This window comes from Myotis brandtii, unplaced genomic scaffold (genome assembly GCF_000412655.1).
Source record: "Myotis brandtii unplaced genomic scaffold, ASM41265v1 scaffold4, whole genome shotgun sequence".
NCBI classification, from domain to species: Eukaryota; Metazoa; Chordata; class Mammalia; order Chiroptera; family Vespertilionidae; genus Myotis; species Myotis brandtii.
The window spans coordinates 3,978,709-4,006,327 of NW_005365371.1; the positions used below are offsets into that span (position 1 = coordinate 3,978,709).

At 41.2% G+C, this 27,619-nt stretch overlaps 2 protein-coding genes and 1 pseudogene across 5 annotated transcripts in view; 1 reads left to right on the forward strand and 2 right to left on the reverse strand.

The window, feature by feature from the left end:
• Nucleotides 1-640: 640 nt before the first annotated feature.
• On the reverse strand, nt 641-27,613 carry WDR53 (WD repeat domain 53). 4 transcript variants are annotated; one of them, XM_014545294.1, is made up of 4 exons: nt 27,381-27,613; nt 26,179-26,359; nt 8,777-9,270; nt 641-1,271 (listed from the first exon to the last, which is right to left on the reverse strand). In XM_014545294.1, the coding sequence occupies exons 3-4, from the start codon at nt 9,254-9,256 to the stop codon at nt 678-680; spliced, it is 1,074 nt and encodes a 357-aa protein (XP_014400780.1). In that variant the 5' UTR covers nt 9,257-9,270; nt 26,179-26,359; nt 27,381-27,613; the 3' UTR covers nt 641-677. The 4 variants fall into 4 exon arrangements, with proteins under 4 accessions (XP_014400780.1, XP_005873224.1, XP_014400779.1 ...); XM_005873162.2 differs by lacking the exon at nt 26,179-26,359; XM_014545293.1 differs by lacking the exon at nt 26,179-26,359 and having other exon boundaries at nt 27,340-27,613.
• Nucleotides 14,714-15,520, reverse strand: LOC102247957 (annotated as a pseudogene).
• The window catches only part of FBXO45 (F-box protein 45), a 22,419-nt gene continuing 21,009 nt past the window's right edge, over nt 26,210-27,619 (forward strand). The window contains exon 1 of the mRNA XM_005873222.2: nt 26,210-26,285. Within this exon, the coding sequence (XP_005873284.1) occupies nt 26,210-26,285 (76 nt within the window). The remainder of the gene's footprint in view (nt 26,286-27,619) is intronic.

Here is a 27,619-nt window from a genome sequence, read left to right on the forward strand (position 1 = left end):
TTCTATCTTATTATCTTGAGCTTATTTGTGACTTCAGTTTATTCTTGGTCCTACCTGCATCATGGCCAGGATTGCTGCAAATATACTAAACTGATTTGATTCTAAAACCTTCTTAGAAACAGCACAAGGTAAATTGTCACTAAAGCCTTCTGGGCTTTACACAGAACAAACAATAACAAGTTTCCTCTTCCAGCCTGGTAAGGCTCCTCATAGCATCCTAGAATCCAAAATAACTATGTTCTAACTAGTGTAGTGACCACATTTGGGTCAGGATGTGGGCTTCCCTAAGGTAGGAGACTTAACAAGACAACTGAGATCCTTTGCAGGCAAGTAACTGTATCTGCAAGTTTCCTGGGTTTTCAAGTTACTTAACATCTCTAAGTCTCAATTCTTGTGCCAAAACAAAGGGGGAAAGCATTGATTTGGAATAAAAACTGAAATATATGTAAAATCACTGGTATATGTTCAGTACTGAGCTAATATTAGTTCCCTTCCCCTAAATTTTAATGTCACTCACTATATGAAGTATTACCCAATTATCTTCTTTTGCTCAAATGTCTTAAAATTTATACAATGGAATGGTATTATTCTACATATGACAAACAGTTTAAACAAAGAAACAAGATTTTTTTAAACCTAAAAAGTTGACTGCAGTTATTCAAATGTTTTTATTGGATTTAAAATTCATTTAAGGGATACACAGATATACAACTAGTTTGATCAGCTACTAATATATTTTGGCAACCCTTTATTTTTGTACTCAAGAGCCAGTTCACTTTTTCTCCATGTTCAATACTTAGCTTTGGTAAAATTTTGCCCTGTTCTTCATGTGTTACTGAAGTATTAGTGTTTCCACCCTGGTTGGTATAAGTAGCCCTTTTAGTGCTTTTCCTGTGGGTATGTTTTGTAGGACTCTTCTGTTTTTTCTCAACTTCACTGCTTACATCCCACATCATTACCTTCCCATCATTCCCTCCAGTAAGCAGCAAATAAGATTCTGGCAGAAAGCAGACCTGGGATACTCCCAAAGTGTGGCCCTTAAATCCCAATTCCTGTTCACACTTGACTCCCATTACCCTAAAGATTCGAATCTTTCCATCTTCTGCACCACAACTAAAGATATTGCCACATGATGCCACAGACACAGAATGGGCGAGAGCAGGATTTAAAAGCTGACCCAGTGACTGTGGGCTCTCCAGTTCTTCTGTTTCATCCTCCTGTAAATTTGTAATCCAGAGTGGCCGGGCTTTCTGAAGGTTCCACAGCATCACCTTTAAACAAAAGGATGTTACACAGTCAAATAAAGTTCTAGCCATCTTGCTAAACTACTATGCTTATTCTGCTTCTAATAAAATCATCAAAATAGTCTGAGATTGATTAGTAGAATATATTTCCAGCAATATTAAGAAAAAATTTAGAGGGCACTACAAAATGGCAGTGGAATGCTACCCTGGTGCCAAAACTAGAATGCCAATGGGCAGTACGATAGAATTTAGAAAACAAGGTCCTGAATAACTTTCGATTAATAAGACTATTAAAATGTAATCCAAATTATTAAGCAGATGCCAGTTTTCTTTAGGTCATTCTACCCTCTCTGCAAATAAAATTAAAGATTATGGAATTTATTAATCTTAGTCTATGCTGGTTACAAGTAAAAATCAACAAAATAAACTATCTGGATTATCACTGCAATAATTTGTATCTGGAATGTTTTCCTTTCCTTTCCCATTACCCAAATTATCCATTCTAGGGGCTTAGCTCAAGTCCCTGTCTCTGTAAGCAGGCTTTCCTAACTATTCCAGCCCGCTTTTCTCTTTCCCATATTTAATTCCTATTCTATTAACTAACATTAATAGTTTGTCAGTTTTTGGAGATTTAATACATCTTTGCTAATGCTTAGTATAATACCTGGAAAAGAGCAGAAATTCCAAACCTATATGTTGAATAATTTGACATCTTGGTATATTTGGCTTTTTGCTGTTCCCTACCACGATCTCAGACCTACTAAATTTATTTAAATGAAGTGCTAATTAAAATGAAACAATAAGCTTTGTGAATTGATTTCACTCAATAGTGATTTGTTTTCTCACTGCAGTAACCAAATTGAAAAGGAAAATATTTTTAATACTTTTAGAGAGAATATACAGCTTTATTTTACCATCTAGTAGTATCCCTGAATTATGACTCACAATTTAAAATGGATAGTAGGGTAAGCAAGACTTTGTTTAGATATAGTCAAAACCATAGATCTGAATTGATAAGATTACTACTGCTGATATTAAGAATTTGGTTTTCTACGCAAGATTAACTTCCATCAAGTCTACTTTCCAAATAAATGAAATAGAGTAACATTTATTTTCTGCTTCTTGTAGGAAAAGAACTGAAAATCCTTTTGGATTGGATTTATAACATTATACTAAGTGGACAGTAATTGCTATTAGGGTGAAGCCAACAGACTAATAAAATAACTTTAAGTAAAATAAAAAAAAAATCAGAAAATATAACAAAAAATGAGTACTAAAACTTGATGTCAAAATAATCTCTCTCTCTCTAAAAAAAAAACCAAAAAAAAAGGGAAAAATATCCTCGGGCGAGTATTAAAGAAAGAGAAAGACTTATAAAAGCAATTAACAGGAAGGTTGCTAAGGCGAGTGGGTGTCCAATCACGAATAGCAGCAGATTGGTGATTCTCTCTCATCATTGATGTTTCTCTCTCTCCCTCTCCCTTCCTCTCTGAAATCGATAAAAAAATAAATAAATAAATAAAACACATTAACACAAAACAACCAACAACAAAAACAAAAACAAAAAACCCCACCCTGAACACAGGAAAATAAACATTCCAGAATCTGCTAGCTTAACTGTACTGGCAGTTACCCCAAGTTCTTTCTCACACAGGCCCCATAATATCTGGATTATATTTATTGTCCTCCTAAGACATCCAAACATGAACTATACCCAAAGTGTTTTCAGCAGCTTAAACATTTTTGTATTAACTAAATCATCTATATGTGTTAATAACCATCCCAGTTTCTACCAATTCAAGAATCATTTCCAAGTATTGAAGATTCCCAAATTGTTCCTGTCTGTACATTCTCTTCATATTTCTTTGTTCTTCCTAACTGCTAAAGATTCCAAGGTGTTTTACAATTTCTCAACCACCTGTTCAAGCTGTATCACCTAAGTAGGAGAACTAGAGATAATGAAGAAAAAAAAAAATACAAGAGTTTGGGGGTTAAAAAAAAAAAAAAAAGTCTGGAGGTTATCTATACTAATAATAGAGGAATATGCAAATTGCCAGGACACTGTCACAGTAACAGTAACAAACAGCAGGCTGCATGGGGCAACTAGGCTGGCAGGGGGGTTAGTGAGGGACGCCCTCCCCGAATGCACAAATTTTTGTGCACCGGGCCCCTAGTTTATATATATAAAAGCCCAAGCAACCATCACAACCAAACGGACGACCGAACAGGCTGTGTGGGGTGACCAGGACAGCAGGGAGGTTAGTGAGGGGTGACCAAAGGACCGAGCAGCAGGCTGTATGGGGTGACCAAGCCCGCAGGGGGGGGCATATAGGGGGCGACCAGGCCAATGGGGGTGCAGTTAGGGGTGACCAGGCCGGCCAGAGGGAGGGAGCAGTTGGGGCGACCAGGCCGGTGGGGGGGGGCGCAGTAAGGGGCGATCAGGCTGGTAGGCAGAGGCAGTTAGGGGTGATCAGGCTGGCAGAGGGGGTAGTTAGGGGTGATCAGGCAGGCAGGCAGGTGAGCAGTTAGGAGCCAGTGGTCCCAGATTGTGAGAAGGATGTCCCAGGGATCGGGCCTAAACCCACAGTCAGACATCCCCCGAGGGATCCCGGATTGGAGAGGGTGCAGGCTTGGCTGAGGGATGCCCTCCCCCCCGCAAGAATTTCATGCACTGGGCCTCTAGTAATCCTATAAAACATTAAAAGGGAGAGAAAGTGGACAACTGGCCAATGTTTAGAAGTGAATGCAATCATATCAAAGTGACCCTGCTCAAAAATTTCTCCTCCTACAATAAAAACACACACACACACACACTATTTCTTCCCCTACAAAAACCATTTCTTTCCACATAAGAGATTCATTTATCACTTCTCAGCCTTTTGGCTAAAATCAAGTGTAAAGATTAATTTTAAAGGAAAAAAAGTCTCCTCCATCATCCTGATCCTTGTGTTAGTACTAATGACCTTTCAAACTCCAGAAAAAAGAACAACCTTTCCAGGTGTGGATATTGGGGGGGAGAGGGGAAGAGGGGAAGAAGGGGGAAGAGGGGGGAAGAGTCATGTATACTATAGAAATATATGATGGTTTCAGGTTTCCAAAGAAAAAACTATTTCATTCTTTTTTTTTTCCTTTTGACTTTTAGAGTACAGTACGTTATTAAAGCTGGGGACAGTGAAACAAGGGAGGGCCTTGGATAGAAGCAGCATTAGGAGAGAGCCTAGGTGGGGCTGCTTTGGTTCTCTAGAAATGTTATAGGAAAGAAATGAGCCTAGGTGGGGCTGCTTGGCTCACTGGAAAGTCAGAGAAAAAGGGGCTTTGGAGACAGGTTTGGGGGGTTAGCCTGGGACAAGCTGCTGCTGCCCATTGTTCCTGTAGTTCCAAGTCTCATGGGGTCCCCTAGAGTTGGGAGATACACGCCACTGAGAGAAGAGAGGATCCTGTAAGGGAAGAAGAGGGGGAAGGGAAAGACTGGAACATACTCCCAGTGCTCCTGGATGGCGAGCATGCCTATTTAATGTTATTCTATATACCTTCACATACACTATAATTATTATTTGCATCTATTTAATATAAAACTAAGTGGTCTCAAGTGTCTTAATTAATCACAGTTTGGACTCTCAAGACTATACTTTCAGGGATCATTTCTACAGTTTGTTATTAGAGAAGTTTCTCTGAACATGTGGAACACCTGAAACCACGAGGAGGAGGTGCAGTGTTCTCTCCTGAGTGTGAAGCTGGCTTTTGGTGTTGCTTTTGCAATGCTATTGCCCATTGATGACCGTTCTTCTCTTCCTTTGGGAGAGCATGGGGTTGGAGAGTTAAATAAATAAATAAATCTATGACTCTCTGAGTATGCTTTGCCTAATTACTTAAACCTATCTAAATCAAAAGATATAATTTTTATAATTTCTATAATAACAAGGATAGGTGTGTTGAACATATCTACTGTGAGTGGTAGTAATTAAATTTCTGCCTTGAGATAAAATACATTTGCTCAGAGAGAAATAACTCAAAATTAATCTGATAAGAACTTCCTCCCAATATTATAACTATACTAGAGGCCCAGTGCACTAAATTCATGCACTCAGGGGGGTCCCTCAGCCCGGCCTGCACCCTCTCACAGTCTAGGAGCCCTCAGGGGATGTCTGACTGATGGCTTAGGCCCACCACTGCCGCTTCGCTCACCAGCCATGAGCCTGGCTTCTGGCTGAGCAGTGCTCTCCCTTTGGGAGCACACTGACCACCAGGGGGCAGCTCCTGCGTTGAGCATCTGCCCCCCTGGTGGTCAGTGCGCATCATAGCAACCAGTCGTTCTGCTGTTTGGCCAATTTGCATATTAGCCTTTTATTATATAGGATTCTTAGACTCCCCTATAGGCTGGATATTCTTAAAGTATAAAGGTAATAAAAGGTAATTTGTGGAAGAAATTAGAGTTTCACCTTCAGTAAGGAAATAATTTCTTAAAAGCATGGTTGCGTTGTCTTAGCTGCTATTGCTATATCACAACCAGTGTAAAAGGTAATCTACAGTGAACTTTTAACAATTCTTAGCAGTCAAGCAAGGACCTATGCCTTCTTGTCATAAAATATTTATTTCTTATACTGGTCTCTAGCAGTTGCCGTTACTAAAGCTTCCTACCTAGAACAGGATGCAAATGGCAAATTCTGGATGCCCATTTCTTTTCTAATCTGAAGAATACAGGTCATTTTGCATTATTGCCATGCCTAGTAATTAAATAATGAACCAGTGATTGAAAACTGATAAGAGGACTAGTCGAAGAGACACTGTATAATCTGCCTACTTAAAACAGATATCCACCTGGTTGTGTAGATCTTTCTGCACAACCAAGTAGGAAGATTATCACCACTACAGTAGAAAATCGTAGGTCTTAAAGGGCTTGATCAAGACCTAGGAGTAGAGCCCCAGCCAGTGTGGCTCAGTGGATTGGACATCATCCCTTGCAGCAAAAGACTGCTGGTTCAATTCCCAGTCAGGGCACATGCCCAGGTTTCAGGCTCGATCCTCTCACATCAATGTTTCTCTCTCTCCCCCTCTCCCTTCCTCTCTCTAAAAATCAGTAAAAATATTTTTTAAAAAATAAAAAAGACCTAGAGTAGAAAAAGACTTTAGAGGTTATAGACTCACTGTGCCAATAAGTTTAGAATAATTCTAAATAGGTATTTTGGGTAGGACAATTCTTCAGTATTTAGGGACTATCCCAGCAATGCAGGACATCCACTGATTCTGCCTACTAAATGCCAGTAGCCTGAGAGAGGGAAAGTGGCAGTCACAATGAAAACAAAAATCAGCTTCATCTATTTCTAAATTCTGAAGGGGTGAGGAAGGTAGAGGAGGGAGTAGCAAAGATCACTGGCCAAGAAGGTGGAAAGACAAAATATTTGATGTGATTAACAGAGTCACAGAGTCTCAGAAGAAAGATACTGCATATAGTTGAAAAAGTAGATGAAATGCCTAGAATAGTGGTTGGCATATAGGTCATTTAATAAACAATGGTTCTTTTTCTGGAAGTGATGTGTTCCCAAACCAAAAACGTTTTTTACCACATTATTCATGGTATTCTGCTTGAAATATCATGCAGATAAAATATAGGCTTTGGAGCCAGAGAGATTGCAGTTCGAATCCCAATTCATACAGCTGTGTGCACACTAAATTTGAATCTGTTTCCTCATGTATAAAAAAGAATAGCTATCATGGATAATAGAGACCATTATAAACTTTTGAACAATAATAGATACAGAGGCAGAGCTGCCTCAAACAGATTGTCAAACTGCAGCGGGAAGGCTGGGGAGGGTTGGGGGGCAGGAGGGAGGGGGGTAAGAGATCAACCGAAGGACTTGTATGCATGCATATAAGCATAACCAATGGACATAAGACACTGGGGGGTAGGGGAGGCCAGGGGATTGTCAAGGGCGGGGGAAAAAAGGACACATATGTAATACCCTTTGTAATACTTTAAGCAATAAAAAAATTAAAAAAGAAATAGCTATCTAGCAGGGCATAATTAGAATGAAAGCTAATACAGTGGGGCCTTGACTTACGAGTTTAATTCGTTCCGTGACGGAACTAGTAACTCAAATTACTTGTATGTCAAATCAACAGTGAACGAGTGAGACACGTGATGCTGGGCTGATGTTGTGGTGTTCACTGTGACGGTTGCTGCGCCAACTAGCGGTGGGGTATCTGAAGCTGGCTCGTAACCCAAATTTTAGCTCGCAACTCAAAGCAAAAAATCGGCCCAGAGACGGCTCGTATCTCGAAAAACTCGTTAGTCGGGACATTCGTAAGTCAAGGCCCCACTGTATATGTAAAACACTGGCAAGTACTAAGTGCTCACCAAAAAGAAGCCATGATTATTCTCATTCCAGTGATATGAGATTTACTCTCAAGAGAAAGCACATCTGCCATGGGAAAGTTCAAGCTATTTGGCTATTTGAAAGCATTGTTTTTTTTTTCCAATCCTCACCTGAGGACATGCTTGTACTAATTTTAGAGAAGAAGTGGGGGGAGGGGTGGTAGGGGGGGAGAGAGAGAGAAAGAGAGAGAGAACGAGAGAGAACACAGAGAACATTGATCAGCTGCCTCCCATAAGTCCCCTACCGGGGAACCGACACCTTTCAGTGTACCTGAACAACACATGTCAGGGTGAGAGTGTTTTCTTTAATTAAACCAAAAATCTGCTTCCCTATGACTTCTATTTAGACCAGCATATTCCACTTTTCCCCCTCATGAAAACCAAAATTTAAACACCTACAGTTCCAGACATAATGGGGTTTCTAGATATACCTACTCTCCTCTGAATATGAGCTAATTTGTGATGTTCCTTTCAAAACTCAGCATGAATATAATGCTCCAAACCTGGCCACCAATATACAATATGCAATTAACATACTCCAGAATTAAAAAAAATATATATTAATTTATTGATTTCAGAGAGGAAGGGGGAGGGAGAGAGAGAAACATCAATGATGAGAATCATTGATTTGGGGCCTCTTGTACACCCCCTACAGGGGACAGAGCCTGCAACCCGGGCATGTTCCCTGACCAGGAATTGAACCGTGCCCTCCTGGTTCATAGGTCAATGCTCAACCACTGAACCACACCAGCTGGGCAATGCACCCCAGAATTTTAAAGTAAACAACAGATCCACCCTGGCCAAACAAAAACAAAATAAAACAACAGACCCAGTCCCTCCAACTTTTATTTTTTAGAAAGTGGGTGATGAACTCTTCCTTCAGCATGCCCCCCTTTTAAAAAATGTTTAGAATCAAATATTTGAATTCTCAGATACTAGGAATTAAAACACAGAGAAAAGACTAAAGAATTAATGATTACTTTGTGAATAAAATCTAACAGGCTTTGTCAAGTTAGCATAAAACATGCGTTAGAAGTAAAGCTTATGGCTCATGTTAGTAGAAAATAAAAAAAATCAAAGATATATTTAGTCTGATCAATTTGATTCTGCTAACAAATCCCATTTAGAAATTACCCAAGTATTCTTTGCAAAGCATCACCTGCATATCCAGTCCACATGACACCAGGCTCTGAGGCCTTTGAGGCCGAAAAGCCACAGAAGAACAGATGTTGGAATGTCTCTTCAGCGATCTGCTAACTTTCTTATTTTCCAAGTCTAGGATTTTGATTGCTCCAGAGTCATCAGCAGAAGCCAGCAGGTTTTCAGTTTCATTCAATGAAAGGCAATTGATTTCTTCTTCATTCACATGAAAATGGTCCAGGGAACCTTTGAGGGATCTGACATCCAGTATGCTAATAGTTTCTCCATGCGAGGCATAGAGTTTGGTGGGGCAGGAGGGAGAGAATAAGACACAGGTAACGTCATTGGCCCCTTCAAAGCGTGTATGTCCCAATGGAGTCCCATCTTCACCCCAAGCCATGAGATCTCCACCCTCTGCTCCAGAAGCCACTAGCCCTTCTGAACTTGCATTCAGGCAGAGAATAGGAGAAGAATGTCCACCAATCCACTTGACAGCCATAATGGCTGAGAAGACTGTGAAGGAGGAAAAAATATAATGTCATATTTTACTTAAGAACTTAATGGTCGGAGACAAATGCAATAAGTAATATTTCATTTAAATATTTTTAAGACATCTAAACAACTCAACAACAAAAAGAAAATTGAAGATGAAGTCTACAAAAGCCTAGTTGAACACAGGATTGTGGGCACACCAGGCTAGAACATGCTGAAATGGGCTTCCCTTGCAACCAGGAACCCAAGTAAGCCTGGTTCTCCAGCCTTTGGTGTGAGGCTCACATAAGAATAAACACTAAATATATTTATTTTAAATTAGGAAAAATTCTTTTTAAGAGAGGGCTGCACAACCATCAGGTGATATTTTTTATCAGAATAATGTTTTAGAGAGTGTGCTCTGGAACTAGAGTCCCTGGGTTAGTCTCTAGCTAGATGACTTTGGGCAAGTTACAGAACCTCTTCTCTGTGACTCACTTTCCTTCTCTATAAAAATGGGGATAATGATAATAATGATAACACCCATTTCATAGAATCAGAGAGAATTAAATGAAGTAATCTATGTAAAGCACATAAAATAGTGCCTGGTAAATAATGAGTGCTCAACAATTACCATTATCCCTTTTTGCATTTTTATTAAGCTGGTCAAAGTGGCCTCCAGACTAGCAGCATCAGTATCACCTAGGAACTTGTTAGAAATAAAAATTGTCAGACCTCACCTGAGGCCCACTGAATCACAAACTGGAGTTGGGGCCCAGCTATATGTTTAACAAGCCCCCCAGATTATTCTGATGCATGTTAGAAATTGAGAACCTGTACTACACCAATCATCATTTGGGAAATTGGTTAGAAATGCAGACCCCTAGGTCTTAGCACCAGAGACTAAATTAATAGATTATTTACTTTTATTCTTGAAACCTTTCTGCTTGGCATTATTCCATTTTATAGATAACTAGAGGCCCGGTGCATAAAATTTGTGCACTGGGGGTGGGAGTCCCTCAGCCCAGCCTGCACCCTCTCCATTCTGGGACCCCTCGGGGAATGTCTGACTGCTGGTTTAGGCCCAATTCTTGTGGGATCGGGCCTAAACCGGCAGTCGGACATCCCTCTCACAATCTGGGACTGCTGGCTCCCAATCACTCGCCTGCCTGCCTGCTTGATTGCACCTAACCGCTTCTGCCTGCCAGTCTAATCACCCCCTAACCACTCCCCTGCCAGCCTGATTGACGCCTAACTGCTCCCCTGCTGGCCCAATTGCCCCCAACTGCCCTCCCCTGCTGGCCCAATCACCCCCAACTGCCCTCCCCTGGTGACCCGGTTGCTGCTAACTGCCCTCCCCTGCCAGCCTGGTCACCCCCATCTGCCCTTCCCTGCCGGCCTGGTTGCCCCCAACTGCCTTCCCTTGCAGGCCTGGTCCCCCCAACTGCCCTTCCCTGCCAGCCTGGTCACCCCTAACTGCCCTCCCCTGCCAGCCTGGTCACCCCCAACCTTCTATAATTGAAACTTTGTTGCCGTCACTGGAGCTGAGAGCCGGCTCCTGCTCACTCCAGCTCCGTGGCCACGGCCGGCTGAAAGCAGGTATCTGGGGTTTGTTTAGCTTCTATAATTGAAACTTTGTTGCTTTCGGAGCTCAGAGCCTGGCCATGGCAGGCGGGGAACCTTGGCTTCTTCCATCACTGGAGCAAGCAAGCCTCCTGCTCACTCTAGTTCTGTGGCTGCCGGCCGCCATCTTGGTTGGGTTAATTTGCATATCACGCTGATTAGCCAATGGGAGGTGTAGCGAAGGTATGGTCAATTACCATGTTTGTCTATTATCAGATAGGATAAAACTAAGTTTCAGAAATGTTCAATAATTTCCCCAAAGTCTCCTGGCCCTTAAAATTTGTACAGGGACCCAATATCAAGGGATACTAAACTTTTAAATAAATAATGAAGACCAGGCCTTGGCTGGGTAGTTCAGTTGGTTAGAGCGTTGTCCCAGTATGCCAAGTTTGAGAGTTCCATTCCTGGTCAGGGCACATACAAGAATCAACCAATAGCCCACCCTGTGTGGCTCAATGGTTGAGTGTCAACCTATGAACCAGGTCATGGTTCAATTCCTGGTCAGGGCACAAGGCCGGGTTGCCGCCTTGGTCCCCAGTGGGGGGTGTGCAGGAGGCAGCCTGCCAATCAGTGATTCTCTCTTATCATTGATGTTTCAAGCTCTCTCTCCCTGCCTCTCTGAAATAAAAATATATTTAATTAAAAAAAATCAACCAACCAATGAATGGATAACTAAGTGGAACAACATTTGATGTTTCTCTCTCTCTAAAAATAAACAAATAAAATAATTTTAAAAAATCAATAGAAATTTTACAAAATTTATTTAAAAACTTAATTAAAAACAGTTTACTTGTTAGTATTTTTTCCCCATATTTTTACTAATTTTAGAGAGGGAGGAGGAGATATAGAAACATCCTGCATGCCCCACACCTGGGATTGAGCCCGCAACCTAGGCATATGCCCTGACTGGGAATTGAACCATGACCTCCTGGTTCATAGGTCAATGCTCAACCAGTGAGCCATGCCAGCTGGGCTTATTAGTATTCTTTAAAGTACAGAAAATGACTAAAAGATACTAATTCATTATTGCTTTTAAAGGTACTTGTTAGGGGCAAAAATAGAATATTGGGAACTAGCAATAGTTATAAGAAATATTAAACACTAGAGGCCTGGTGCATGACATTCATGCACCCGGGGCGGTGGGGGGGGGGGAGGGGGGGGTCACTCAGCCTGGCCTGCATCATTTCCCAGTCTGGGAGCCCTCAGGGGATGTCCAACTGCCGCCGAGGCAGGATACGCTCCCACCACTGCCGCAGCACTCACCAGCCATCAGCCTGGCCTGTGGCTGATCAGCACTCGCTCGTTCTGCCGTTCGGTCGATTTGCATATTACCCTTTTATTATATTAAATATGTTCTGATTGCCTTGTTCTGATTAAAGAAAGGACATTCTAATCTGGCTGGGAGTAGTGCACACCCAGGAACCTGGGAGTCAACCTTGGAATGCAGAACAGACTCATTCAGTAACTGCCTATTATCATGGAAGGATTAACAACCAGGTTGCCCAAACAATGGAGTCCCTCCCAGCACACAATGCCTACTTCCCCATACCTGTAATACCCATTTTGCATACCCATTCTTACTCCTTTTGCCTACTTCCCCATGTAATCTTTGTCCTACCCAATATAAGCAGCTGGCTATGGGGGGTTTCAGAGCAGATTTTGTGGATAACCTGCTGCTCTCCCATACTGCCAGCATTATTGGACTAAAAATGCTCATATATGATTCAACCCTGTCTCTGCTTAAATACAGGCAGCCTGGACCCATTGGTTGTCAGTTTATTAATGTAAAAACATTCAAACCTGTAAAGAATTTTTGTGAGTTTACTTGAGCCAAATTGTCAACAATTGACAACTGCCAGTAAGCAGAATCTCAATGGCCTGGGATCATGCTCTGGGTAATGGCTTTTTAAAATTTATTTTCAAGAAAAACAATTTTAAATATAATAATGTTATACGCAATAAACATTAATATTTCAAGAAGAATGGCGGTTTTTCATCCATTTTATACACTGCAATCAAAGGAGGAGACGTAGGTGGTTTACATGAAACCATTGGTGATAGATTAGAGAGGGAGAGAAAGCAAAGGAGGGGGGAAGTCTGGGATTGGATAAAGAGTAAAATGATAGACACATACTTCTTTTACTTAGGTGGGTACAGGATAGTTAACAGTCAACAATTAACATGATAACAATGAAGGAATTTGTGGTATCTGTCCCAGCACCCAGGGCATTTGGTTGTGCCCAGATGGGTCCAGAAAAAAGGGAAGTTACAAGCTACTCTGACATTTCAATATGTTATTGTAGATGCAAAAAGACCATAAGCTCAGTTAAAGATTGACCTTGTCAGGGAAGATACTGGCCTAGGAGGTGACTACCTACCATAACTGCCTTTAATCAAAGTTTAATTTCAGACCATCCTTTGTGGTTTACTTTAGGTCTTTGAGTTTGCAAGATTGCCATGCAGGCCTTCCCTGAGCTTGTCAAATTAGCATGTGGCCCCTTTTGTCCACAGGTTTCATACTGACAAATTTTTAATCACATTATTACCTACTCGCACTTATACAATAGTAGTACCTATATACAAAATTTAGGTTCCTGATATACGAGGCACCCCAATCTATAAACTGGAATTGCCACATACTTCCCTGCTGTAATTGCCCATGGGCAAAGCAAAAAAGGAAATCAGGGCAATTTATACATCTCTATCGGTCAAATAAGAGGAAACAAACAAATTTGGACAAATTTAATTTTTCATTTCACAAGCCAAGGTAGAATTTACCTAGTGAAAAATTGCCATAGTTGCTTTGTATTTTCAGGTTTGACACCTCAATTTTATCCAATGGTACACAGATAAATTTCCTAATATTGCTTTGAAAATTCACTTAAAATAATCTGGCAATCTGCATAAAGCTTCTATTCCCAACACAAAGTATGTTCCCTCCTATTTTTGGTCACACACACACACACACACACACACACAGAAATCACTAACTAGACTGCAAAAAACCACTAATCAGTCATCAAAGTTAATAGAAACATTACAAAATCAGATAAAGCAATTTTCATAAAAATGACAAAATGGGAAAAAGACAAAAAGATACATTTTTAAAAATCTCAGTGGAAGCACTCAATATACAGATTAAACTAATTAAACAGATAGATGCAATTCCATTTTAATGGAGAGGTTTGGGAGAGAAAATGACTCAGAAGGAGGTAAAGCTAAGGAATCTTGGGTGGTTTGATTTTTGCTGACAAGTATTGAAATACTAGTTAAATAACTTTCTAACATAACAAAGGCTCTTGCCAAATGTTCCTGATAAACCAGAGGACACTTATTGTAATTAAAAATGAAAGATATTAATATTTAGGATTAGGAACTGTTCTCTGTGGTGATTATGAACTTATATAATAAAGTCAATATCCTACCTTAAAATATGAAATTTGAATTAGCCATTGAAAAGGCCATTTAAGTTACGTATAATTTTGTTTAAAATTCTGTAATGAATTTTAGAGTTTTGGTCATTTATTTCGTAAGTTAGAGTTTTATTTTTTTTACTGTATCACTACAAATTTTATTCAGAAACTCTTTGTTTTCTCAATTTTTTTTTTTTTTTTACTGTATCACTACAAATTTTATTCAGAAACTCATCTTTGTTTTCTCAATTTTTTTTTTTTTTTTTTAAATTCCCATTATGGCCCTAGCCAGCTTGGCTCAGTGGATAGAGTGTCAGCCTGCAGACTGAAGGGTCCCAGGTTCGATTCCGGCCAAGGGCACATGCCTGGGTTGCGGGCTTGATCCCCAGTAGGGGGCGTGCAAGAAACAGCCGATCAATGATTCTCTCTTATCATTGATGTTTCTATCTGTCTCTCCTTCTCCCTTCCTCTCCCAAATCAATAAAAACATATATAAAAAAATCCCCATTATGAACTGGTTTGGTCAATCAATTACAACACTTTCTGGCAGACATAGGGTAAAAATGGCTTGGCTCAGAATCACCCAGATCTCTCACGATCCCTTAACCGCCTCCTGTCACGCTCCCGTCCCCCACCACCTTTGCCGCAACCATGGTCTCTAGATCAAGAGCTACACTCCTGGGACCTTGAAATGCTTCTTGCGCCGGTGCCCATATAGCTCCCACTGCAGCTCTCTGGAAATGTGCTTCGGATGCATCAAGTTGCAGAAGCTGCCTCGTGTACCCTCTCCCATTTCATATTGGTGGCAACAGGCTTCCCAAAAGTCGGTCACGGGGGAAAGCTCGGCTTAGATGGGCTGCCCGCTGAACCAGCAGCAGCTGTTCAAGTCAATCACAGCTTTCTCCGCATCTTCTTCACGGCAAAACACGTTTCCAAGAGGTGATCTCCAAGATTATCACAGATATTCATCTCCACCTCTCCGTACTTCTCCATTTATGTGAAAACCTCCTCAAAAAACTCATCATCACAGCACAGCGCAAACCATCAGCAGACTGGGAAGAGTTTTGAGGGTTACGGTAAATGTTCAAGAGGGCAATGGTCTGGCTAAAGGTTGGTTTATTATGCAACCGAGAGCATCTGTCTCCATGACGACATGCTCCAATTTTGAAATAAAATGAACAGTTGACTTTGTCCTTCTCAGCGCTGAAGATGGAGGCCTCATACTCCGTCAGAGGCTGCCGACACTTGAGTTTTAATTTTTTTATGGTGTATTAACATTAAAGTCTAGAAATCTGTCCTCTACAGCTTTAGGATTATTTTTATTTTATAATTTAACATTTTTATTGATTTCAGAGAGGAAGGGAAAGGCAGGGATAGAAACATCAATGATGAGAATCATTGAATAGCTGCCTTCTGCACGCCCCCTACTGGGGATCAAGCTCCAAGCCCTGCATTTGTCCCCACCAGGAATTGAATCGTGACCTCCTGGCTCATGGATCCATCCATGCTCAACTACTGAGCCATACAGGTAAGGCAGCTTTAAGATTTTGTGTGCATATGATTTTAGATCGCTGCTGGAATTTTAGGTTTTCTCCAAGATACAAATGAGGCAGGGTTTTTTTGCACAGGGGACTTAAGTAAATGCCAACTGGAGAGACAAAAGTTTTAGCAAGTTTTCTTCCTAATACAATTCAATTCTTTTCTAGAAAAGATTAATTCAATTTAAAAAACAGATTTGGTTAAGCTCCATGTCAAAGTGTGAGGTCAGGCAATGCAATAAATGGATTTTGCATTAACAGGATTATTGCCCAGCTGATTGATGATTCTCATCATTGATGTTTCTATCTCTCTCTCCCTTCCTCTCTCTGAAGTCACTTAAAACATATTTTTTTAAAAAACGTGCTAAAAAATTTAAAAAAAGGGATTATTGTGGGCAACAACATAGCTCTTGTAAATTTTTCCATAATAGAACCAGTAGTAACTCTCAGTCTACTAATCTCGTAAGACTAAGGTCAGCTATACTTTATTTAACCTCTATGCACCAGAGTAAAAAAAGTTTAACTTGAATGCTGATTGGAGGGAAAAATGGCACCACATAGGCAGATGTGTCCCAAGTCTTATCCAGGAGCAGACAGAAGGAGCATCTAAATCGAATAACATCCACCGGAATTGGCTAATTAGACACAGCTGGTGAGACAATTCACAGCCGGGAAGGGCAGAGGACACCTGGAGAATGGTAGGATTGCAGACCTGGGTTGGAGAGAGTCGTGAGACCACCAAGCCAAGAGGGTCAGAAGGAAGCTGCCCAGTACCAAGTCTGTGTCCCTTGGGGAAAGGTGTAACATCCAACTGTGGAAAGGAAGTCCACAGGACTGCTGGCAGCAGGGGATTCCAGATCTAAGTCCACAGGCGCAAGAGGCTGAGTCCAGAAAGGTGGCCTGAAGAGCTGCCCTAGCAGTTCCACGGTGTGTTGCCTGTTTTGTTTTTGCTTTTATTCATTGAACCCAGTGCATAGGACCTTTCAAATACAAACACTAACCCGTGGCTGTGGTGCAGGTGGAGGTGCGGATTTGTGGAGTCTGGGGAGAGGTGGTGGAGGAGAGCAGTTGGGGAGAGGTAACCAGAAATCTGGCACTGAAACATTCTTGACCCTCTGGACCTAAGCAGCCATTTTTCTCCTGAAGAGTCAGCCCCTCTCAGCAGCCTCAAGACAGCTAATACAGCCACACCCAGAGCTGTACAAAGGACACAAAAACTCTGAATAGTCCTGAGGAGCCCTCAGGGTCTGGGCTGGAAAGCGATACAGCACCCTGCCCACCTATAGCACTGTCAGAAACAGACACTTGAGAGATTAAGATTGATAGCAGGCAGACAGACAAAGTGGGCAGATTAGTCCCACCTGCTTCCAGCCAAGGCTGTGGAGACAGACACAAACAGAGGAGTGGTGGATTGCCTGGAACTTCGTGCTGACTACCTAACAGGAAACTGAGAAGTGGCAGACAGAAGAGTGGGGTCTTAAACCAGCCCCCATGGGGCATTAAAACTTGGCTGAAACAAATGACACTTCACTTTTTAACTTTATCTTTTATTAAAAATACTAGAGGCCCAGTGCACAAAAATTTGTGCACTTGGGGGGGGGGGTCCCTCAGTCCAGCCTGTGCCCTCTCGCAGTCTGGGACCCCTCGGGGGATGTCCACCTGCTGGCTTAGGCCCGCTCCCCAGGGGATCAGGCCTAAGCTGGAAGTCAGACATCCCTCTGGCAGCCCGGGAGCCCTTGGGGGATGTCCACTTGCCAGCAGGGAGCAGGCCCAAGCTGCGGCCGGACATCCTTAGCACTGCTGAGGAGGCAGGAGCCTCTCCCGCCTCCACCGCTGTGCTGGCAGTCTTCAGCCTGGCTTGTGGCTGAGCAGAGCTCCCCCTGTGGGAGAGCACTGACCACCAGGGGGCAGCTCCTGCATTGAGCGTCTGTCCCCTGCTGGTCAGTGTGTGTCATAGTGACCAGTCATTTCCAGTCATTCTGCTGTCAGGGTCAATTTGCACATTACCCTTTTATTATATAGGAAATATATATAATATATTTTTATCGATTGATTTCAGAGAGGAAGGGAGAGGGAAAGAGAGACAGAAACATCAGTGATGAGAGAGAACCATTGACCGGCTGCCTCCTGCACACCCCCCACCAGGGACCGAGTCCGCAACCTGGGCATGTGCCCTTGACCAGAACCGAACCCGGGACCCTCCAGTCCACAGGCCAACGCTCCATCCACTGAGCCAAACTGGCCAGGGCTATATAGGATATTTTTTATTTTCTTTATTTTTTCTTCATTCTATTTCTATTATTTTATCTTTTTTTCCCACCCTTTTCTTCTTTACTTCTCCTTTTACATCCTGTTTTCTCTTCTCCTGCCCCGCTTTAGCTTCTCTTTCCTTTCACCCCTTGTTAAATTGATCTTCTTTATCTGCTTTATTGACGTGTTATTACTGTGGTCTCTGTTGGCTTACTCATATATCTAATTTCCTCTCCTCTGCTCCAAGTCCATGTACCCTACTATTTTCTTTCTTTGCCAATTTTTTATGCTTGTTTTCCCTCTCCTCTCTTGCTCTCTTCTTCTTCTAATTGTTTAATTAGTATCACTCACTAAACTCAAGCCTACCGGCTCTCTCCTCTATTCTTCTTTTCCCAAAATGGACAAAGATAAATTTTAAAAAATTATTTTTTTGTTTTATCTTTTTATTTAAATATTTTTACATTTCTTTTCTTCTTATTCACTCATTCTCTTTCTACCTCCTTTATACTGAACTGAGGTCCTTCCCCTATTCATTCAATTCCTTAATCTTACTTTCTGTATATAAGCTCTGCTTCTACAGATTCTGCCCCACCCCCTTTTTTCTGGGTGTTTGTTTGCATTTTTTTGTTCATCTATTTATTTTGTGGTATTTTTTCTGCTATATGTTTTTTCTTCATTTTTCTTCTCTTTCTTTTCTCTTACCTTTTTCTTCTTATCAAAATATCATTTTTTTAAAAAAATATATTTTATTGATTTTTGACAGAGAGGAAGGAAGAGAGACAGAGAGCTAGAAACATCGATGAGAGAGAACCATCGATCAGCCGCCTCCTGCACACCTCCCACTGGGGATGTGCCCGCAACCCAGGTACATGCCCTTGACTGGAATTGAACCTGGGACCCTTGAGTCCGCAGGCCGACGCTCTATCCACTGAGCCAAACCGGTTTCGGCTCAAAATATCATTTTTGCTCTCTTTTCTCTCTCCTAATTCTCTTTTCTCTGGTGGTCACTTATATTGGGGTTATTGGTTTTGTGAGTACATTTGTGTTTTGTTCTCTTTGTGTTGTGACTTGTCAAGTTGTATTTTGTGCTGTTCGGTAAATGTGGTAGAGAGTGAGCCTCATAACCTGAAACCCTGCGAGGAGACTCCATCCATGAATGGCACAATAACACTCAAGACCCAACTACACCAAGAGAACCCAAATATCCCAAGTAGGGGGCACCCCTAGATTACCCAGCCCAGAAGATCGGATTGCACCACTGGGTCCCACAAAACATCTACTATATAAGACAAACAAAAAATCTGGGTGGCATGGCAGTTTGATCTAATACCTAGAAACAATCACAAAGGAACAGCAAAAATGGGGAGACAAAGAAACCACCCCCATTTGAAAGAAAAGGAGGAATCACCAGAAAAGGAAATAAACAAAATGGAGGCAAGCAGGTTGTCAGAGAAAGAATTCAGAGCAATGGTTATAAGGACACTGAAAAGGATGGAAGACAAATTCAACAACATATGTAAGAATCAAGGCGAAATGAAGAATCAAGAGGAAATGATGCAATAAAGAACACAATGGAAAGTTTCAAAAGCAGACTAGATATAGCGGTCGCCAACCTTTAGGACCTCATGGACCACCAGTGGCGACTGCTGGACTAGAAGAAGCTGAGGACCTCATCAGTGAGTTAGAAGACAGCAAGTTAAACCACCCAAGCAGAGCAGCAACTGCAAAGAAAACTTAAAAAGCAGGACGAGAGCCTAAGGGAGCTTTGGGACAACACAAAATGAAGTAACATCCACATAATAGGGGTGTCAGAAGGAGAGGAAGCTGAGCAAGGAATAGAAAACCTGTTTGAAGAAATAATGACAGAAAACTTCCCTGATGTTGGGAAAAAAGCCACACACGTCCAAGAAGCACACAGTATACCAAACAAGATGAACCCAAAAAAGACTGACAACAAAACACAGCATAACTGAATTGGCAAACATCAATACAAAGTAAGAATTTTAAAGGCTGCCAGAGAGACAAAAGGTTACCTACAAGGGATCTCCCATTAGACCAGTGATGGCGAACCTTTTGAGCTTGGCATGTCAGCATTTTGAAAAACCCTAACTTAACTCTGGTGCCGTGTCACATATAGAAATTTTTTGATATTTGCAACCATAGTAAAACAAAGACTTATATTTTTGATATTTATTTTATACTAGAGGCCCGGTGCACAAAAATTTGTGCACTGGTGGTGGTGGGGTGTCCCTCAGCCCCACTTGTGCCCTCTCACAGTCTGGGACCCCTCGGGAGATAACCACCTGCTGGCTTAGGTCCGCTCCCCAGGTGGCAGATGGCAGGCCCGGATGGCGGCAGGGTAGGCTGGATGGCGCTGTCCCACCCCACCGCCCCGGGTGGCAAATAGCAGGCCAGGATGGCGGCAGGGCAGGCGGGATGGCGCTGTCCTGCCCTGCCTGCAGTATGCAAAATTAGCCGCCTTCTTTGTCGGCGGTTAATTTGCATATCACGCTGATTAGCCAATGGGAGGCGTAGCGAAGATACAGTCAATTCCCTTTTTGTCTTTTATTAGATAGGATATTTAAATGCCATTTAACAAAGAAAAATCAACCAAAAAAATGAGTTCGAGTGTCACCTCTGACACACTTGTCATAGGTTTGCCATCACTGCATTAGACTATCAACTGGTTTCTCAACAGAAACACATCTGGCCAGAAGGGAATGTAATGAAATATACAAAGTGATACAAAGCAAGGGACTGAATCCAAGAATATTATACCTAGTAAGGCTACCATTCAAAATTCCAGGTGAAATCAGGAGCTTCATGGACAAAAAAGGGCTAAGGGAGTTTATTACCACCAATTCCAGCAATGCAAGAAATGCTAAAGGGACTGATATAAAAAGAAGAAATAGAAAGGGAAGAAGTTACATAGGCATAAAGAATAAAATGGTGACAAACAAGTACCTATCAATAACCTTAAACTTAAGTGGATTAGATGTCCCAATCAAAAGACACAGATAGCTGAATGGGTAAGAAAACATGACCCATATATTTGCTGTCTACAAGAGACCCACCTCAGAACAAGACTCATACAGACTGATAGTGAAGGGATGGGAAAAAATTTTCAGGCAAATGGAAATGGAAATGAAAAAAAAAAAAAAAAAAAAAAAAAGCTGGGGTAGCAATACTTATATCTGACAAAACAGACCTCAAAGTGAAGACCATGTTGAGATAGTAGGGCCACTTCATAATACTAATGGAAGCAATTCAACAAGAGGATATAACTCTCAACAAGAGGATATAACTCTGGTAAACATATGCACCCAATACAGGAGCACCCAAATACATAAAAAAACTTCTGGAAGCTATCAATGGAAAGATCGACAGCAATATAATCATAGTAGGGAACTTTAATACCCCATTGACACCACTGAATAAATACTCTAAACATAAAATCAGCAAAGAAACAGCAATCCTAAATGACTCACTAGATCAGGTGGAACTAATCAACATCTTCAGAACATTTCACCCCAAAGCTACAGAATATACATTTTCTTGGGTGCACATGGGACATTTTCAAAGATATACCATATATTAGGACACAGGCAAAGTCTCTTCAAATTCAAGAAGGTAGAAATCATATCAAGCATCTTCTCAGATCACAATGGCATAAAATTAGAAATGGACTACAATAAAATAACGGAAAAAAATCAAACACTTGGAGGCTAAACAGCATGCTATTAAACAAAGATTGGTTTACCAAATAAGAAATAAAAAGCATCCTGGAAAGAAATGACATTGAAAACACAACAATCCAAAATTTATGGGACACAGTGAAATCAGTCCTGAGAGGAAAGTTCATAGTTTTACAGGCCTACCTCAACAAACAGAAAAAAATGGTAATAAATTGTCTAACCCTACAACTTAAAGAATGAGAAAGAGAGCAACAAGAAAAGCCCAGAGTAAGCAGAAGGAAGGAAATAAGATCAGAGCGGAAATAAATGACATAGAGACCAAAAACAAACAAACAAACAAAACCAAAAAACCCACAACACACCAATACAAAAGATCGGTAAAACCAAGAACTGGTTCGTTGAAAGGATAAACAAGACTGATGAACCTCTAGCCAGGCTCACCAAGAAACAAAGAGAGGGGACCCAAATAAACAAAATCAGAAATGAAAGAGGTAAAGTAACAACTGACTCCACAGACATACAAAAGATTATAAGAAAAAAATACTACTAACAACTGTTACTCCAACTAACCAGACAACCTAGACGAAATGTACATAGTCTTAGAAAATTACAAGCTTCCAAAACTCAACCAGGAAGAATAAAAAAATCTGAGCAGATCAATAACTATGGATGAAATTGAAACAGTAATCAAAAAACTTCCAGCAAACAAAAGCCCTGGTCCAGACGGCTTCATAGGGGAGTTTACCAAACATTCAAAGAAGAACTAAAACCTATCCTTCTCAGACTATTCAAAAAAATTCAATCCCTGGCCGGTTTGGCTCAGTGGATAGGTCCCAGGTTTGATTCTAGTCAAGGGCACATGCCCAGGTTGTGGGCTCGATCCCCAGTGGGGAACTTGCAGAAGGCAGCCAATCCATGATTCTCTCTCATCATGGATCTTTCTAACTCTCTCTCTCTCTTCCTTCCTCTCTGAAATCAATAAAAACATAAAAATATTTTTTAAAAAATTCAAGAGGAAGACACACTTCCAAACTCTTCCTATGAAGCCACCACTACCCTAATCCCAAAACGAGATAAAGACACTACAAAGAAAGAGAATTACAGGCCAATATCCCTGATGAACATAGATGCTAATTTCCTCAACAAAATTCGAGCAAATTGGAACCTGCATTACATTAGAAAGATCATATACCATGACCAAGTGGGAAGTATTCCAGGGATGCAAGGCTGGTTCACTATCTGCAAATCAATAAACGTGATAAATCACATAAACAAATTGAGAGAGAAAAATCACATAATCATATCAATTGATGCAGAAAAAGCATTTGACAAAATCTGACACCCTTTCTTGATAAAAAAAAATCTCAGCAAAGTGGGAATAGAGAGGTCATACCTCAACACAATAAAATCCTTATATGACAAAGCTATAGCCAACATCATACTCAATGGGCAAAAAATAAAACCATTTCTCCTAAGAACAGGAACAAGACAGGGATGACCACTTTCACCACTCTTGTTCAACATAGCACTGGAAGTGCTAGACATAGCGATCAGACAAGAAGAAATAAAAGGCCTCCAAATTGGAAAAGAAGAAGTAAAATTGTCCTTATTCGTAGATGACATGATATACATAGAAAACCCCAAAGACTCCATCAAAAAACTACCAGACCTAATAAATGAATTTGGCAACGTAGCAGGATACAAAATTAACACCCAGAAAACTATGGCCTTTTTATACACCAATAATGAACTCACAGAAAGAGAAACTAAAAAACAATCCCATTTACCATTGCAACAAAAGAATTAAGATACTTAGAAATAAACTTAACTAAGGAGGTAAAAGACCTGTACTTAGAAAACTACAGGATGTTGAAAGAATATATAGAGGAAAACATAAACAAATGGAAGAATAGACTTTATTCATGGACTGATAGAATCAACTTCATTAAAATGTCCATACTACCCAAAACAATCTATAGATTTAATGCAATCCCCATTAAAATACCAATGGCATATTTCACAGATCTAGAACAAACTCTCCAAAAATTCATCTAAAATAAAAAAAGACCCCGGATAGCCGCAGCAATCCTGAGAAAGAAGAACAAAGTTGGAGGGATCACAATACCAGCTATCAAGCTATATTACAAAGCCACTGTTCTCAAAACTGCCTGGTACTGGCACAAGAACAGACATATAGATCAATGAAACAGAATAGAGAACCCAGAAATCTACCAAAGCCATTATGCTCAATTAATATTTGACAAAGGAGGCAAGAGCATACAATGGAGTCAAGACAGTTTCTTCAATAAATGGTGTTGGGGAAACTGGACAGATACATGCAAAAAAACAAAAAACAAAAAACAAAAAACTAGACCACCAACTTACACCATACACAAAAATAAACTCAAAATGGATAAAGGACTTAAACGTAAGACAGGAAACATAAAAATCTCAGAAGAATCCAAAGGCAGCAAAATAACAGACATATGTTGTAGCAATATCTTTACTAGTACAGTTCCTAGGACAATGGAAACTAAGGAGAAAATACATAAATGGGACTACATCAAAATAAAAAGCTTCTGCAGAGCAAAAGAAACCATCAACAAAACAAGAAAGCCCACTGCATGGGAGAACATATTTGCCAAGGTTATCTCCGATAAGGGTTTAATCTCCAAAATTTATAGGGAACTCATACAACTTCACAAAAGGTAGATAAACAATCCAATCAAAAAACGGGCAAAGGACCTAAATAGACACTTTCAAAAGAGGACATTCAGAAGGCCCAGAAACATATGAAAACATGCTCAGAGTCAGTAATCATCCGAGCGATGCAAATAAAAATGATAATGATGTAGCATCTTATACCTGTCAGAATGGCTATCATCAAAAATCAACAAAGGACAAGTGCTGGCAAGGATGTGGATAAAAAAAAACAGAAACACCAATCAGAAAGGATATATGCAACCCTATGTTCATATCAGCACAATTTACAATAGCTAAGATTTGGAAACAGCCTAAGTGCCCATTAGCAGATGAGTGGATAAAAATGTTGTAGTGCATCTACACAATGGAATACTACGCTGCTATAAAAAAAGAAGGAACTCTTACCATTTGCAACAGCATGGATGGACCTGGAGAGCATTGTGCTAAACAAAATAAGCCAGTCGAAGAAAGATAAATATCACGTGATCTCCCTCATTTGTGGAATATAATGAACAAAATAAACCGATGAAAAAATAGAGCCAGAGACATAGAACCATTGAACAGACCGTCCAACCTAAGAGGGAAGGCAGGGCAGGTGAGGGGGTAAGAGATCAACCAAAGGACTTGCAAGCATGCATCTGAGCACAACCAATGGACACAGATAGTAGGGGGATGAGGGCATGTGCTGGGGGGTGAGAGTGGCCAGGGAGAGGTCAATGGGGGAAAAAGAAGACTTATGTAATACTTTAAACAATAAAGAATTTTAAAAAGTTCAATTTGTTTTTTATAATCTCTATATCACATGGATAATATTTACTGATTACGTAGCTAGTTAGAAAGACAAAAAGAGAGACCTAATACAGGGAATGTTAAAAAAGAGTTGGAAAAGCCCCAGAAATTCATACACTGGAGGCTTTTGATTTTAATCAATCAACATTTATCACGCAGAGTACTGATCCATAACTCAACCAGAGTCCCCAAAATTACTTTACTTAGTCTGCAAGATTAAAATTTATTATTTGACACATACCCAAAGTTCACCATCAAAAAGTTTTAAACAATCAAACTGCTATAGTAAAAGGCAGTGGGAAAAAATGTAATTAAATCTGCATTGAATCAAAACAATCTTTCAGAAAGAAGTTTTCAAGCTACTGTTTCTTGTTATTCTCTTATGAGGACTGGAAAGCCCACCAGAAATAGGTTAAGTGCCACTATCCCCATATTGAGGTTTCAAGTCAACAAACCTCTCATACACAGATGCCTAAAGGGTCAAGCACAACAACTAATCATATCCCATTGTGAATTACTTTAATTAGATAATAGATTCCTTCCAACACCTAATGAGATCATAGAGTGGGTTGGGAAAGGTGGGGTACTCTGCGAGCATTTTTAGAAAGGGTGGAGTGCAAAAGTTGGCAGTTCTGAACAACCAGAGAGAATACTAAACATGAAGAACGGGACATGGTCAGGAGTGGTATGAGCAAGTGAAAGATTTGTATAAAGAAAAGGAGGCATGGTCAAGAAAATCTTTTCCTATTTTGAAATTCTACTTGGGCCACCTGGGAGGTACTCTGCCACACACAAGTTACCTCATTGAGTGGACTAGAATCCAGAGTGTGGTGCCCTGGAAGGCGGGAGGGATAGTGAAGCCAGGCGCCTGACTCAAGCTGAGATGAGAAGCGCTGAGCGCGGGGCTGGGGGCAGCGGCGTGGCCGTGAGCTCCCACACCTTGGCCTTGTAGCCGGGCAGGTTGCAGAGGATGTCCGTGCGCAAAGCCTCCTCGGCCAGGCTGCGGGCGCACAGGCTCCGCCACACCTCGCTGTTCTCAGTGAGTGGTATGAGCAAGTGAAAGATTTGCATGAATCAGAATCGCCTGATGAGGGCCTTGAAAGGCTCAACTTCACCTACACTGTAAAAAACAGGATAAAAGGGTAACATCTTTAACAACTGAGTGATCTCTACTCTAAACACTCTGCTCCAGTCATACCGCCATACACCCCAGTTGTCCTTTCCAAGTATCTGTGCCTTTAAAACTGTTATTCGGCCTGCTTCTTTGCCCCCTTCTCAGATGTATCAATTCCGGGTATCCTTGAAGATTTAAAAGAAAATTAAGCGTCTTCCCAGAGAAATGCTGGTCTTCCTCCTCGGATGTCCTATGGTTGAGAGCTGAAAAACGAGCCAAACCCCGAAGACTGAGGTTACGCTACCACATAGTCATTATCACTGTGGTAAGTATAGGTCAGCTTCTCTTCACATGCTTGGGGTTTCCAAAGTTGCTCTTGATGTGGAGAAGCTGGTTAGCAGCCAACATGACTAAAGAGCTGTGCCATTGGCAATAGCAAGAATGAAAAGAATCTGGGTCACTAAGAGTGTTGGAGAAGAAAAAAAAAAACCTAGAAAGAAGGGAACGCAACTAGTCCCTTTATTTTTACTGGCAGGCAAGAAATAGATTATACACAGCAAGGGAGTTTCAGGAAAGATTTCTTACGACATAAAGACAGTAGCACCGACTACTAAGGAAATGTATGAGCCCTGTTATCGTAATTATGACCTCATAGAGTTATTTGAGAATTCCATAAAAACCCGTATCAAGGACCCTAGTAGAGTGATAGCTATTATTTTCTCTTACTGAATAATATTTAAAAGTTGTCAGAAGACCTTTTGTAAAGTTTTCAACGAAGAAAACAGTATGACCAAATAACGCTTAAGTTCCTCCCCTTCCACGAAGCCCTCTACAATGACGTCTCCCAGTCCTTCTCCCGTCGGAAGGTCTAATTAAATAAGAACCCTCCGCTTGAATCCTCTTACCAATCAATCAATCGTTTAGTTTGAAGGGGAGCCTGGGAAAGGCCACATTTTGACCAAAAGAATGTAGCTCTTCGTAGTTACCCAAACGTTGGGAGAGGGACGTTCAAAAGTGGCGGCCTTACTTTCCGAGCACACGCCGGGTCACACGTTCCGATGAGAACCTAACCAGGAAAGGACCGCCGTGGCTGCCGAAGGTAAGGGACGAAGGTCCAACTCGGCCGGGGGCGCCGGAGGAGGGAGTGGCTGGCTCGGCCGGGGAAGCTCCCTGCGTTACGGTGGAGTCGGCGACGCGGGCCTCGCGGGCACAGAAGCCCGGGGAAGCCAACGTGGACCCCCAGACCCCAAAGAGGAAAAGGGGGGC